The sequence below is a fragment of the Lutjanus erythropterus genome, chromosome 2, assembly GCF_056507025.1.
Source record: "Lutjanus erythropterus isolate fLutEry1 chromosome 2, fLutEry1.hap2, whole genome shotgun sequence".
NCBI lineage: Eukaryota > Metazoa > Chordata > Actinopteri > Lutjaniformes > Lutjanidae > Lutjanus > Lutjanus erythropterus.
In genome coordinates this window covers 33,430,420-33,444,703 of record NC_139318.1, presented here as the reverse complement: position 1 = coordinate 33,444,703, position 14,284 = coordinate 33,430,420, and the positions used below count along the sequence as shown (strand labels likewise).

Below are 14,284 nucleotides of genomic sequence, written 5' to 3'. Positions count from 1 at the left end.
AAACAAGTGAAGAACAAAAGAGACTGAAATAAGAACTATAGATGAAATAGAGAGTAAAAATAAAGAATAAAAACTGTTGACAATGACAGAATAGATTTAAAGCAATAATAATACAAAAGAGTTCAATAAAACAGACTAAAAACAAGATAAAAATCAATTACATAATAAAAAATAAATTAGGAAAGAATCTGAAGTATGTGCATAAACAAGGATCTTTACTAATAAATTAAGGTCAAAATAAAGACACCAAACAAATTAATATTAACTTAAAATACTAAATCAGATAACAGACACACTAAAGACACCAATAAGCAACCTTCCTTCAAAAGGGAAGACAACTGCCTCCACCGAGGACACAGAAAAAACACACACTATTGATTTAAAAGATGACATGAACAGACTTGTTAGACTCCTGTAACTTAAAAGAGCCACTCTGGAATAACAGTTAGTGCCATAATCCCGCTGTTTAGCTAGCAAAATTAATTAAAGTCTACAGACTCCATCCATCAAATAATACCAAAGGATTTTTTTTCCTTTCGGCTTTACTTCACCCACTATGTGCCTTAACTGTTTTTTTTTTGTTTTGTTTTTTTTTGTTTTGTTTTTTTTTGTTTTTCACCTGTAACGTTGTCGTTGGATCCCCAGTTCTGCTAACTCCCTTACGATATTCTTCATCACACCCTCACTGTGGCAGGTTCTGCCGATTTGCCGTTGGACATTATCCTCTGCCCAGATAGTGTGCAGAGCCCTGATGTTTTTTTTTTTCGTTTGACCAGTACTGTTAGTTGTTGTCCATTTTTCCAGTGAAAAAGCGGCTAAAGATACCCCCCCTCCAGAAAAAGGAGTAATGTGGCCAAACCCAACATGGTCTAACCTGCCATGACCGAGAATAAACTCAGCATAGACGAGTCAAACAGCCCTGTGGCCTTGTCCTGCAGCTCCCTCCTGGCTTTTACACTCTGGGCAGTGATTACTGATTGACAACAGCTGCTGTCAATCACTGCAGCTGCAAAGACACGAGGTGCAGCACCTGAACACACAGACCACAAGAAGAAACACACAATACTGTGACATTAAACACTAAAATAGCTGTTGAGCTGCTTCTTATAGAACAAAATGTGTGTTTGCATTGAGGCATTGCTTGTTTGGGAGACATCATTAGTAGGTTATTTTTCTCAGACGGGTTTTGGCTGCTGAGGATACGAGTGGGGACATGATGTGCTGATTGGGAAGGAGAGGGAGGAGAGTTTATGAGGTGCGTGTCTGAAGCACAGGAAGGAGTCGACTCCAGAATCAATAGTAGAAAAATAATATAACACAACGTTCTGCTGCTCCTACAGTAGCAGCAGCTATTATTGTCTGTGCCGTCATATTTCTTTTTTCTTGCAGAAGCTTTGCGCCAGCGGCCAGGTGTTTTAAGGACATGGTTACTTTATCAAACTTTGTTTGGTTGCCATTAAGAATCTGTTCACTGCTTCAGTGAGTGGAGATCTTTGACTGGTTAACCTTAATCCTACTGACGAGGGTACCCACAGACCCCAGACCAGTTCTGTTTCTGTTGTAATAAGTGCTTTTTAAAAGTACCAGTGTATTGGTACTGGAGGAGCCCAGTCATGAGGACCATATTCCGTTTTAGCAGTTTTGATAGATGGAGCTATTTATTGAGTTCATGTTTGACATGGGTTATAATTATAAGTATCACAAACTATCATTTTCCACAGGGACTCTATTTGCTCCGCATAGCATTGTGTACAAATTGAAAAATCTAAATATGGAATACATTTATTCAACTTTTATTTTGACACTGGTCCTGCTGAGACTGAGAGCTCTAGCTGCTTTTCTACTGAACGTCAGAATTAAAAGTGTTGATGTTAGAATGACTGTTGGTTTAGGATAACACCAGATGAGCCGTCCGTTACCAGGAATAAATGACACATGAAACATTGAGGCCTGAACTGTCCCATGAGCAGCAGAGTCCATTAATTCCTGATTATGGACACCCTGAAGGGCATCATCCCATCTATACCATGGTCAATGACCAAAGAAAAGAAAGTACGGCCTTTAATTTAGATTGTCATGCAACTTGCAATCAAAATCAAGTAGTGTCCTTCTTGCAGCTTCTGTGTTACAGTCGCCATCCTCTGGTGTTTAGAGGATGACACACTCGGTGTTGTAAACAGATATAGCTTGTAAACATGTCACAATAAATTGTAAACGGGTGCTCTGACTGCATCTCTGTTGCTATGGTTACTCGTTTTAGATACAGGCTGCGCACTAATGCAGAAATGGCGAACAGTTTGACCAGAGCTGCTTAGTGGGTGTTCATTATCAGGAATTAATGGACACCCTGCAGCCAGTCAGAAGCAGATCGAAGTATAATTTCAGTTGTTCCGTTGTTGTTTATTTTCCAGTGACATTCAATTACCATAACAACTAATTAAGTTAACAGTTTGCTGTGATGATTGTTTCTTACAGTAGTTGAATCCCCCAGTCTGTAGTTCTTGTATGTTAAATATGTTATTAGGATGAGGGTTAAACATACTTTAAAATGATTTGCTTTGTATCTGCCCTGTTTGAAACAGTTTGAAAAAGACAGAACAATGTGCTCACAGCCTAATGACCTAATGTCCTGTATGTATAAAGCTGTGATTTTCCTGCGGTTTAATTATTTTAATTACTTCCATCCCCAAATGGTGTAAATCACTTACGCTATTTTGCTGATGGAAACATTTAGCTGATAAAGTTGGCAAAAATTGGAGCTTAATAAAATGCAAATTAGATTAACGACTTTTAAATGTACCCTGACTCTTCCCTCAGGAGTCATAAATTGCCCTGAGTTCTACAGTAGATTGGTGTGTGTGTGCATGTGTGTGTGTGTGAGGTGACCCAGTGCTCTCTGTCTATCCCTTCCTCCTCAGCTTCCTGGTGGATCATGACTAACAACTAACAACTGAATCCAGAATGTCACATCCACTGCCTACACTGTCACACGGACAAAGACACACTGGCACATCAACCCACCCGCCCACACATACACACACGAGTACATATAGGCCTACAAACACGCGCACAGAGGAATTCAAAGGCATCCGTGCGTTTGAAAGCGACAGGAGACAGAGACAATGGCGTCATCCAGCATTCTCCAGCAGCATCTTTTAATGTTCCTCTGCCTTCGACTGCTCATTATTGTGCCGCTTATATCATAAGGGATAGTTGCACCCTATAGCCAATCTATAGACTTGAAAGTGACTGACTCTCTGCGATGCAAAAGCCATTTTATTGAGGTTTTTTTCTTTTATAACTCTGTCTCTACCTTGTGCTATGGCCTCCTCTCTCTTGCTGTGTTTGTCTGATATTATTGCCAGCGGAGAACAACCAAAAAGATGCTAGCATAGACTACTAGAGCAAATCCAATTGGAATGAAAATTACCATGCCAGTAGTGTTTTGTGCTTTTGATGAGTTGTTTACTGTTGAATACAATTAAATAGAGAGGGAAAGCAGAGAGGAAGTGGGAATAAAGACTTGCTGCAGCCTAAACATGCATGCTGATGACTGCGGCCGAGAGCTTTCAGGGGTAGTTCGTTTAAATCCTGGCTGTGTATATGCTGTATGATAATGTACCACTGTTTTTCAGTCGCACTTTGTTTTACAGTTCACTAATATGACATAACAGGCTGTACTTTGTATTAAATTAGACCAAAAAATGTTCTTTATTAGACCATTTAGAGCTTTTATTAGACCCTCATTAGACTTACTTAGAGGGACACACTTTACTTGATAGATCTAGTTCACAGATTGTTTTTACATGGGGTAGTAGCAGATATGTTATATGTGACTAAAAAGGGTCTAACTGGGGCAAATAATACACTTTAGTATACTGTTCTGCTGTAATTTGCCCCTAATTACCTGCTAATGAAGTCTAATCATGGTCCAACAGTGTGAAACAACACACTTTAGTCTACAGTACAGTTTTGTTGTAAAATATGGCTCTAATAAAGTCTGGGAAAGATCTAATAAAGGTACTCATACTGTTAAAATGAAGAACATATTATTGATCGTTTTTGTCTAATTTGATACTAAGTGTGGCGTTTTAGGTCTTATAACAGTGCTGGAAAATGAAGTGCAGCGTGTTTTTCTTTCATTTAGCTATCCTACTGTCGTGTGCACAGAATGCCAAAAAAAGAAGCTATTATTAAAAAAAAAAGAAGCTACACCTGACCTGGCATCTATATATTGTAGAATATATTAGTTACATCTTCTCAATCTTAATTCTGAGACATCACATATGAAAAGAAATATCTATAAAAATGTGTGTAACTAAGGGAATTAACACTTTCTTGGGGAGATTTCATTGTATCACTAAGTTATAAAGAGAAAATCTATTTAATGTATCATGTATTTATTTTGATCATGGTAGAGTTTATGTCACCTGTACATATGGAATTCATATTTCTGTTGTGTTTTGGTTCAGTAATGTACACCACCAACTGTAAACAAACTGAAAAGCAACTTTAATAAAAATAATTAAAGCTAATAATTGTTTGTTTTGACAAGTGAAAATGCCTCTGAATCTTCTGTTTTGAAAGATGCACTATATTTCTGGATCAATAGATTGTTTGATTTTTTTTTTTATCAGTAATTTGTCTCTCTGCCATTTAGTGTAAGGAGGTAATTTAGGTTTAGGTTTATCAGAGCTTCAGCTGAGAGTTGGATGATAATTCTCTATGAATACATCACAAGTAACCGCTTTTACAATATACCTGCCAGCACTCAATTCTAATACGTAAAAATATTGATCAGTGCTTCTTTAAGTGGAATTTGGCATTATGTCTGGGTTGATTGTATGTACCAGACATGTCTGAACGTAATTGGAGGAAGATGTTGAAATCTTATAAACAATCTGAGGAGAAAAAAACAAATTAGCCGGACGTCTGGCTCACAATTAGTAATCAAAGAGACCTGTCACTTTATTTCTGTCAGTAGTTTTATTCATCACTGTTCTCCGAGCTGTCAGCTCCCCACTACGCTTTGAAATAAGAAGAGCACTTGAAGTCTGTTTAAGGTTTCTGTGAATCAAACAGCACACCTCCCTGACCAAGATTATCCAACTGTGCAAGCAGGACGCTGGTGAATTTTTGAGCCCTCGTTTCAGGCACCATTGCACCAGTGGTTCCCTCATCACAGGTCGCATATCTATGAGTTGGGAGCAGTTCAATCAAACGGTGAATTTACAAGTCGAGGCATGAGGCGGTAAAGCTAAAAAATACATATCTGTGTTGCAGAATTGTACTTATTTCCTACACTAGCAATCGCCCTGAAAAAATCCTTGGGGTTTTGAATCCCAGGCTGGGAGCCCACTTCAGAACACCGTCATATAATCCAGGCTTTCGTATCTCCAGTGGTGCAACAGAACAGGTTACAACACAAATGTAGCTGTAGTTCACTGCAGCATGTGAAGTGGGACTTGGGACGCTGCATATAATGTATTGTGAGCTGAAGTAAGAGAGCTCAACAGAAGTCCATGTGACTGTTTCCCTTTTTCCTTTTGCAGTGAGAATAATTTGAAGCGAATGCTTTGCAATCTCTGAACAGCAGTGAAAACTGCTATGTTGTTATATTGTTACAAATCATTGCTGAAATTGTCACAAATTTGCAAATGTGCACATATATATATATATTCAGGCACAGAGGATTGCTGGGGCTGTAACTTAAACTGCATGATTGAGACTGACAATGTAAAGCCCTCACATGTTGAGCCTTCTGCCAGCAAGCTGTCCGCTGTGAAGGCAGAATGAATATGTAGTGGTGATAGGGGCAGTCAGGTCGCCGAGGCTCGGAGATGTGTACTCGCACCTCCTGTTCCTCTTCTGTTCTTTAAAAACGCTGAGGGCCGATTGTCGCCACTACGCCAATTATCAGAAATTGAGAGGAGGGAGTTACAGAACAAAAAAATCAAGCCTGTTTATGTTTGAAACAGAATATTACCAGCAGATAAAGATTAATTTTTTATCATGGCCAGATTGCAAACTTGTTAATGCAGTAGCCGTACCAACATGTACTGTAACATCTGTTACTGCTCAGTGGCCGAAAATAAGCAGCCGCATGGGTTACCTGGGAAAAAATAAGCTGCTCCTGAAAGTGGTGCTGGTGGGACAGTAGGGGGCAGTCTTCCCTCTTCTCTAGCGCTCTGACAGGGAGGCTGTGCTGTAGGAGATGCCATTCTTTGGATGAGATGTTAAACCAAGGTCATGACTCACTGTGTCACTTAAAAAGTGAAAAGCAGGGGGTTCTCCGGTGTTCTGGCAAAATTCCCAACCTGGCTCTTTCCATCTGGCCACCTGTAATGCCCGGTGTAATGGGCTCAATGCTTCCCTCCCTCTCCACGTCTAGCTGATGTGTGGTGAATGTCCTAACAGATAATATCTGCTGTACACCACCCAGGTCATGATAAAGCTCTGTATAAATGTCATCCATTATTATCACTGCAATTACACAACTAATGGAAACAGTGGTGTTTAAAGTACAGTTCATTCAAACTTTCCCCACTAATGTTAAAGGAATAGTTTGACATTTTGGGTAATTCTCTTTTTCACTTTCTGGTGCAGAGTTCTATGAGAAGATTAAAACTGTTATGATCCATTAAATATATGCAGTGTTGGCTAAGTTAATGAAGTTTAGTAAATAATTACAGTTACCCATTTCTTCTCTATATTGAATTACTCTAATTGAATTACTTTGCCAATTACTGGATAAAAAAGTAATTAGTTATTGGGAAAGTAAGTTTTGTAAGTAATAATTGTCTAATTAATGCACACATAGTGTTATTATTTTAGTACACTTATTTTTGTGACACATTTCTATCCATCATTGGAGCCAATATCACCAATAGGAGTTATTAATACTCCAGAAGGTTGCTACAGTAGTAAATAAATAATTTTATGATGAACAGATTACTTTATACTACAGTGAAAATCAAGATCAAATTGCCTGAACTGTCTTGCGACACCATAATTTCAGGTGACATTAGATCATAGATTAGGAATAGGCTGTTTGTTAGTAACTGTCTTATTTAAATTTCAGGAATTCATTTTCAATGAGTGATTAATTGCATTATTAATTGAAAACCTAATTTGTTACATGTCTAGTTAGTTTAGTTTGCTGAATGGGGTTGCCTGTGAATTCTTTGTGCATATTTAGTTCATTTAAATCTAGCACAAGAATGGCGGACCCTGCCACTAACAATGAAAACCACTGTAAAAGGTTTATTAAATACATTGTTCTGCTATTGCTGAAGAAATTGATTATAATAATAAACAGATCAGAAGTTCACTTCTAAATGTAAAAAAAATATCTTTAATAAAAAGTGCATTCAGCTTCTGGTAAGTTCTAGCTATACACAATATATAAATCCCTCCTGCTATAACAAATGTTCTCCCAGCTCTGCAGTGTGGATACGGTGTTCTGATTTATTGTATATCTCGGAGATACATCAGGGATTACCTCGCGCCGTCTCTGTTCCATTTTTGCAGTCAATGTAGAGATTCTGTGCTGCTGCTGCTGCTGCTGCTGCTGCTGCTGCTGCTGCTGCTGCTGAATGAGAAATATGTACACTGAGACCACTGTGCAATGCATTATTCTCTCAAAATACAACCCGGGAGTCTCTGGAGATTTCTTCTTGCAGTTACATATTCCTACAGTTTACTGAAACAACATCAGAACCAATGGATTCTATACATTGGTTTGAATAAGTAGAAATCCTGGCAGGAAGCGACGGCACATTTATGTATTCTTTTCATTTTAACTAAGTAATATTTTCCTATTATTAATTTCCTGATTGTGAAACATGTTTTTCTTTGTGCTGAACGAAATGTGGGACACCGATGAATAGCCAAAGTCAAGGTTCAAACCTTGTACAAGTATTTCAAATCGTACAGCTCTCTGAATAACACTGCCGCCTCTCTCTGCAGCTCTTCTTCAGCAGGAGAGAATAAAAAAAAAAGGGAGGCCTTTTTTCATTCTCTTTCAGGCAGGTGCCCTTGGCTCTGATGTGTGCAAACACATCTCATCACTTCAGAGAGCCAAGGGCCAGGGCTAAGGTGGCCAAACGACATCTGTTGTCCTGTTTCATTCCTCCCTATCGCCATTTCTTCCACCTTGGTTACTTTATTGTGCAGGCGGCAGCACACACAGAAGGCGTCCAAAGTCAAAGCCTGTGTCACCTCTCTCTGGTTTGTGCTGGAAGAATAAAAGTTTCGAATGTAAGGGTTGGCAGAAAACCTTGAAGGATGTCAACACAAAGGTGCAAAAATATTTTCTCAACTTTCTATGACACCCATGTCTATAATGCATTATAATGCATTATAAACACACTTATAATGCTTTATACTGAGATTCTAGTGATGCATGATTACAGTTTTAGAATCATAGTATTTTATAATGGACTATAATCACCGTTCTAATGCATTATACTGTGGTTGTAATGCATTGTAAAATTATTATAATTACAACTATATTTTTGGGGATAAACATTAACATGAGATGTAAATGTCCATCATTCAGTTGTGTCAAATTTGAGTACTAAATTTCTATTTTGACCTGTTAAACAAATACATTTATTTTACTTTTTTGTGCGTTGTCTTGCATAGTTTTTTTTTATTATTATTATTTATTTATTTTTATTTTACTTAAAGCAAACAATGACAATTTAACGATACAATACTAGAAGAGGTCAGTTCTCCACCAGACAACCTGAAACAAATATTTGGATATAACTACTTTGTAATACACAGATACAAACCTGGAGGGGAATCGTGGGATGGGACTTTGGCGGTCAAAGGTCACTGTGACCTCTCAAAACAAATTTTTGGCCATAAGTCACAAATTCATATGCTAATTATGACAAATAGGATAGAAGCAATGCTGTATAGTAAATCCTTACATGTAACTATAGTTACATTGCAAAATAAATCCAACTGTAATATGTTACATTTAAAAAAAATGCAATTAAATTACAGGTACAAATCAAAATGTTGGTTATTACAAAAGGGTTGAATTCAAATGTTCAAAGTGGTTGTAATGTAATACAAATACAAGAATTAAAATACACCACAATCCATGCGTAAAAAGTCAGTGCATGACCAGCAGTTATGACAATATGAGTCGTGTTATGGTTACTGTTAAATAACAGTGTAAATATGTATAGGTGTGTATAATTATAATTGTACATTGTTATAAACACAGTATAATGCATTGTAAGTATGTTTATAATGCATTATTGAAAGTGTTAGAGATATTTTCACTAATCGTAAAACATATAAATACATGGAAATTAAACAGGGCACCAGATAATACATGGTGTTTTGTCGGTCTGATGTGTTCAAGTGCAACTCGTCTCCACAGAAATCTTAAGACTGGGGGCCAAAGGTGACAAAGCAACAGCTGTTGTCCTATTTCATGGCTCAGTATCTCCATCTCCTTCACCCTGGAAACTTGATTGTGTGGGAGGTAACGCATTCAGAGGGAGTCTCGCCTCTGAAAGACTGAGTCACTCGTCCTCGTTGACTTAGAGACACTAACTTGGGTTTTGCCATTCTTCAGATGTGTGCAATTTATTGTCCTAAGCTATTAGCGTTCTTAAGATTTTACAGTTTGTACGCAAATGGTCTCTGCAAATGTTCCTTTATTTATTTCTGTTTCTTTATTGATTCTGCAACAGGGCTGTGTGCCGTGTTATGCAGAAGGAATGTCTGAAATCTCTCAAATCAATTTCCATAAATTACTCCTGACCTTGAAGAACATTAAGTGTTCATAATAGCGGTCTGTCAAAAGCCATTTGCAAATTTTACAGAGGGGCAGACGGAATAAGAGGGAGAGGAGAGAAAGTAAGAAAAATGTCTGCAAGGAGAGATGTGAAGATGTAAAACAGACAGATGGGGATGGAGAGTTTTTATCATCAAAATGAGTTTTCAGTATCTTGTGACGTCCAGCATGGGAGCAAGATGCAGCTCCAGTGTCCTCTCTGCCTCCCCGTGATGATGGACTGTGACAGATCCTCCAACGCGATCATGTAATTTAAGCATCACGCTGAGCAGGGATGGCAGACATAATGTTAGCTCCCATCGCATCACTAAATTTTACTGGGTTTTTTAGTTTGCTGAGTGCACTGTGTTTGTGATTTAGACTGCAATTTTGTGAGCTTTATATTCTTGTTTCGCTGTGCTCTTATAACTGGGGCTCTGTGGTGGTGTTAAAGGGTAATCTTTCAGCCTGGACCTTATTTTGTCACGTTTTGTGTCTAAGTGACTTATGGGGACAACAATTTTTGAAATTGGTCAGTGTTCAAGTTCAGTGGAACCACAGCTGTCAGCCATGCAACAGGCTGCAATGTAATCCTTATGGGCAATTCCAGCTGTCAAAGTATGACAGCCATTAATAGTGCATGTTTTTGCCATAGACAGGCTCAGACTGTTATTCTAAGTGTCTGACAGTATTATGGAAATGATCCCCTTTTTTTGCTCTCACCAAAGCCACGAGACTCCATTTACAGAAATGGTCATTTTTATCATTGTAAAATAAACTTTGTTCAAACTTGACAGAAACAAAATAAAACTTCATTCATCTTTTGACTGTTCCCCTGTAGCTCAGTTGGTACAGTGTGCGCCCCTTGTACTGAGGCTATAAGTTTTCTGCAGTGGCCACCAGTTCAACTCCTGCCTGTGGCCCTGTGCTGCATGTCATCCCCCCTCTATCTACCCCAATTCCTGTCTTCACTTCAGTTGTCTCTGTGAAATGAAGGCGAAAAAATCTTTTTTAAAAAAAGGAAAGAAAAGATAACCTGGTACAAAAAGAATTTATGTTAAGCATCTCACAATGTGACTGCTGCTACAACCTACATCAAACAGGAATACACAAATGTATGTGCATGTATGCTATTCTAGCCTACTCAGCATACTACAGTACTTCATGTTACCGCAAGCTGTCTTTGCAAAGTCTGCGTCCCAGGTTGGCCTCTGCCTCCTCTTCTTCTTTGATTTCTTTCATATACATAAATACCACTTTTGAAAGGGTTCTGTTTTTGCTTAGCGTCATTGTTTACCTCTGTAGCGGCGCAGACGAATGACACATGCTGATGACGCACACTGATGATGTTTTCTTGTATACTGACTTGCGTTGTGGCCTACAATTTAGTTTATCAGATCGAAGTCGTACATTGTGGCTTGAAATAAACTTAGATTGCTGAAATCTGTGTGAAGCATTGTCACTTTAATGGGAAAAGCGGGTTCAGGTTGAAAAATATTGAAGTTACCCTTTAAGTTTTCTTTGTGTTGTATGAACATACTGTATGTTATTTTAGCCACTCTATAACAGCACGGCTTTAGGGATGGGAATGATGTTGGTGTTTTAGTTGGTTGGTTGGTTGGTCATTCCCCGAGTTTAGTTCAGACTAAACTATCTCAGTAACTATTGGATGGATCGCCATGACAAAGGTACAGACATTCATGTTCCCCAGAAACTGAATGCTGCTGACTCTGGCGAGTTTTCATCTGGCCTCACAGTGAAGTTGACAGTTTTAATAAGGATCAATCATCATGTAATTTTGCGGGCCTGCAAATATCAGTGTTCCCCCACAGGATGTATTTTAACACCTTTGGTGATCCCCTGATTTTTCATCTCGCACCACTATCTGGTCAAAAAATTGAATTTGTCCGGTGCTTTGCTTTATGAACAAATACCTGGAGAATGACACACACTCTGTGTCAACTTTATTGGTGCATCTGTGCAATCTAATGCAATTCGGTGCAACAACTCTGCCATGAATTCTGCTTTTATGAAGTTTAAAGCAGTCTGTAAATTCAGTTATATGTTTATTGCTGAGGTCATAGTTGAAGCTGGAGCTACATTATATTTAGAGGTGTTTCACGTTTCTTGTTCTCTGTATTTCATTTATACATATGAGGCAGAATATTATATAACACCTCTGAATATGATGCAGCCCAGTACAACACCAACAACAATTATGACCTTGATGCTAAAACATACAATTGAATTAACACCTCTGTGCCAGCATAAAAAAAACCCCTGAGCATTTGAGGTAACAAAACAGCAGAATTTATGGCTGAGCTGGTGCATTGGGTTACACTGAATCAGTGGTTCTCATTGGCAGGGGGATTAAGAAAGCTTTTCAGATACATTCATTTAAATGATCATGATATAAAAAAATATATTTCTTTATTCATTTATTGTCTTAAAGTAGTTAGCAAAGGCTAGCAGGCTAATATGCCAGTCTAAGGCGGCGAATCTGCTGTAAATACTGTCCCTGTTTAACTGCAGCATTCTTGACATTATCACTGTGAGCATGTGGTAACATTAGCCTTTAGCTCAAAGCGCTGTTATTCCTAAATGCAGCCTCTCAGATCTGCTAGCAGGGCTGTAGACTCTTGTTTCCATTGTGTATGATTCTCACCGTTTCTCCTCATGATATGTAGAGCTTTTTTAGGTTTTATGCCTTTCTGTGAAACCCTCTGAAAGCTCATGTTTAAAGGATGACTGCTATGGAATATAGGTCTAAATGTATTATTAACAAGTAATCCACTGACACTGTCTTCCAGTGCATCTAGGTCTGGACTTGTTCCAGTTAACATCGCTCACATATCTCAGCTGCAACCTATTTATCTGTCTCATTAAATATCTGTAAAAAATGTTGCTTTCTCAGAAATATATTTAGATCAGGCTACACTGGAAAAATGGTTTGCATGCAATTGCACTTTGGTCATAAGCAAATTAAACTGAAGGTCTTCCCTTAATGCTGCATATATAAAATCCCTTTGTAATACCAAAACATCCAACAATGACTTGAACATTTATTTTGAAAAGCCTGACAGTATTCCATAAATACGTGCTGGGCTTGTCCTTCTGGAAATGTGTGGTTTTGTTTTGTTGTCTGCTGTAGACTTGGATTACATCTTGTGTATACATACCACAAACTAAATATGTTTTTTTTTTCCTTTTTGGCATTAAGAGATGAATCTTATGTGTTTTGACAGTATTTTGACAGGTGTTTTGAATGAATGACGCGCGGCATATATGGACACACCTCCAACACAGCCGTTTATCATGCAATCATGGGCTGTATTGAAGCATAATGCCACTTTATGATTGATATGTCTTGAGAAAGGTCGTTCTGACCAGAATACCAACACTTTTTTAAAAAATAAATCAATGCAGAGATGATAAGTGTGTGGGAATTGATGTTTTTCTTTGAGAAGTATTCCACAAAAGACAAACAAGAGTAATTAAGTTGCCACAACTTTAAAGATCATTAAAGCGATTGTCGTATGTAATCTTTCTACTGTGTGGGTTCCTGACTGATAAATCATAAAACCATTAAATGTTATCCTGTGACAAAACACACTGAAGAAGATCCACAGATGGTACAGGAGCAACTGACACTGTGTGAGATGTAATAAAGGTTTATTTCGCGACTTTGTTGAATACTTGATTCTGATTGGTCTGTTACAGCATTCTAAGGTCTGTTATTTCTGTATAACAGACCGTTGCTATGGACACAGTTCTGATAATAGACTCTGTAGGAACAATAAAATCAATAAAAACATTTTAAAATTAATATTTTGACTCTCAGTACATTATCCCTGACAGATGATATGAGAAACTACAAAAAAAGACAAGAAAAAAGAAAAGAGGAGATGAAAAGTAAGGGAGTTAAAGACAGATAATTTTTTTTTTCTGTATCACTGCTTTGCATATTGTGGCTTGTTTTTTAGGCATCATGAGAGGAGCTTTGAGAACAAGGGCAGAATATAAAGTGACCTCCGTTACTCTGCCTCCAGCAAGAAGTTGGGACAGAAACCAGGCACATAATTAAACCAGCCTCTCTCCACAATCACTGCGACACTGTGTAGTCGGACTTTGCCAAGGAACAAGCAGGAGCAGCCCACCACACACTGAGACACCCCTCTGTCCCTGACAATCACACACACAAACACAACTGTGTGTGTTCGCTGACTCAGATAGACTCATAAAACCAACTCATAAAGGTGATAACAAAAATAACTTCTTCAGTGTAGAACAGAACAAAAGAGGAAACAGCCTCAAAAAAGACAGAGGTATAAACAACTCCAAGCATAAACAGAGGTTGTTCCCAATACTCTTTCACATCGGTCTATATTCGGGTCTCTATCAGGCTTGGGAAGTAATGGATTACATGTAACAGGATCACATAATCTGAGATGTAATCAGATTACAGATATATTTAGTAAAAATGGG

At 38.1% G+C, this 14,284-nt stretch overlaps 1 protein-coding gene across 1 annotated transcript in view; it reads left to right on the top strand.

Annotated features, from left to right (window-relative positions):
* necab3 (N-terminal EF-hand calcium binding protein 3) overlaps positions 1–4,561 on the top strand; it is a 65,507-nt gene extending 60,946 nt beyond the window's left edge. Inside the window, exon 13 of the mRNA XM_084737742.1 lies at positions 2,919–4,561. Within this exon, the coding sequence (XP_084593868.1) occupies positions 2,919–2,947 (29 nt within the window). The 3' untranslated portion in view covers positions 2,948–4,561. The remainder of the gene's footprint in view (positions 1–2,918) is intronic.
* The last annotated feature ends 9,723 nt before the right edge of the window (positions 4,562–14,284 follow it).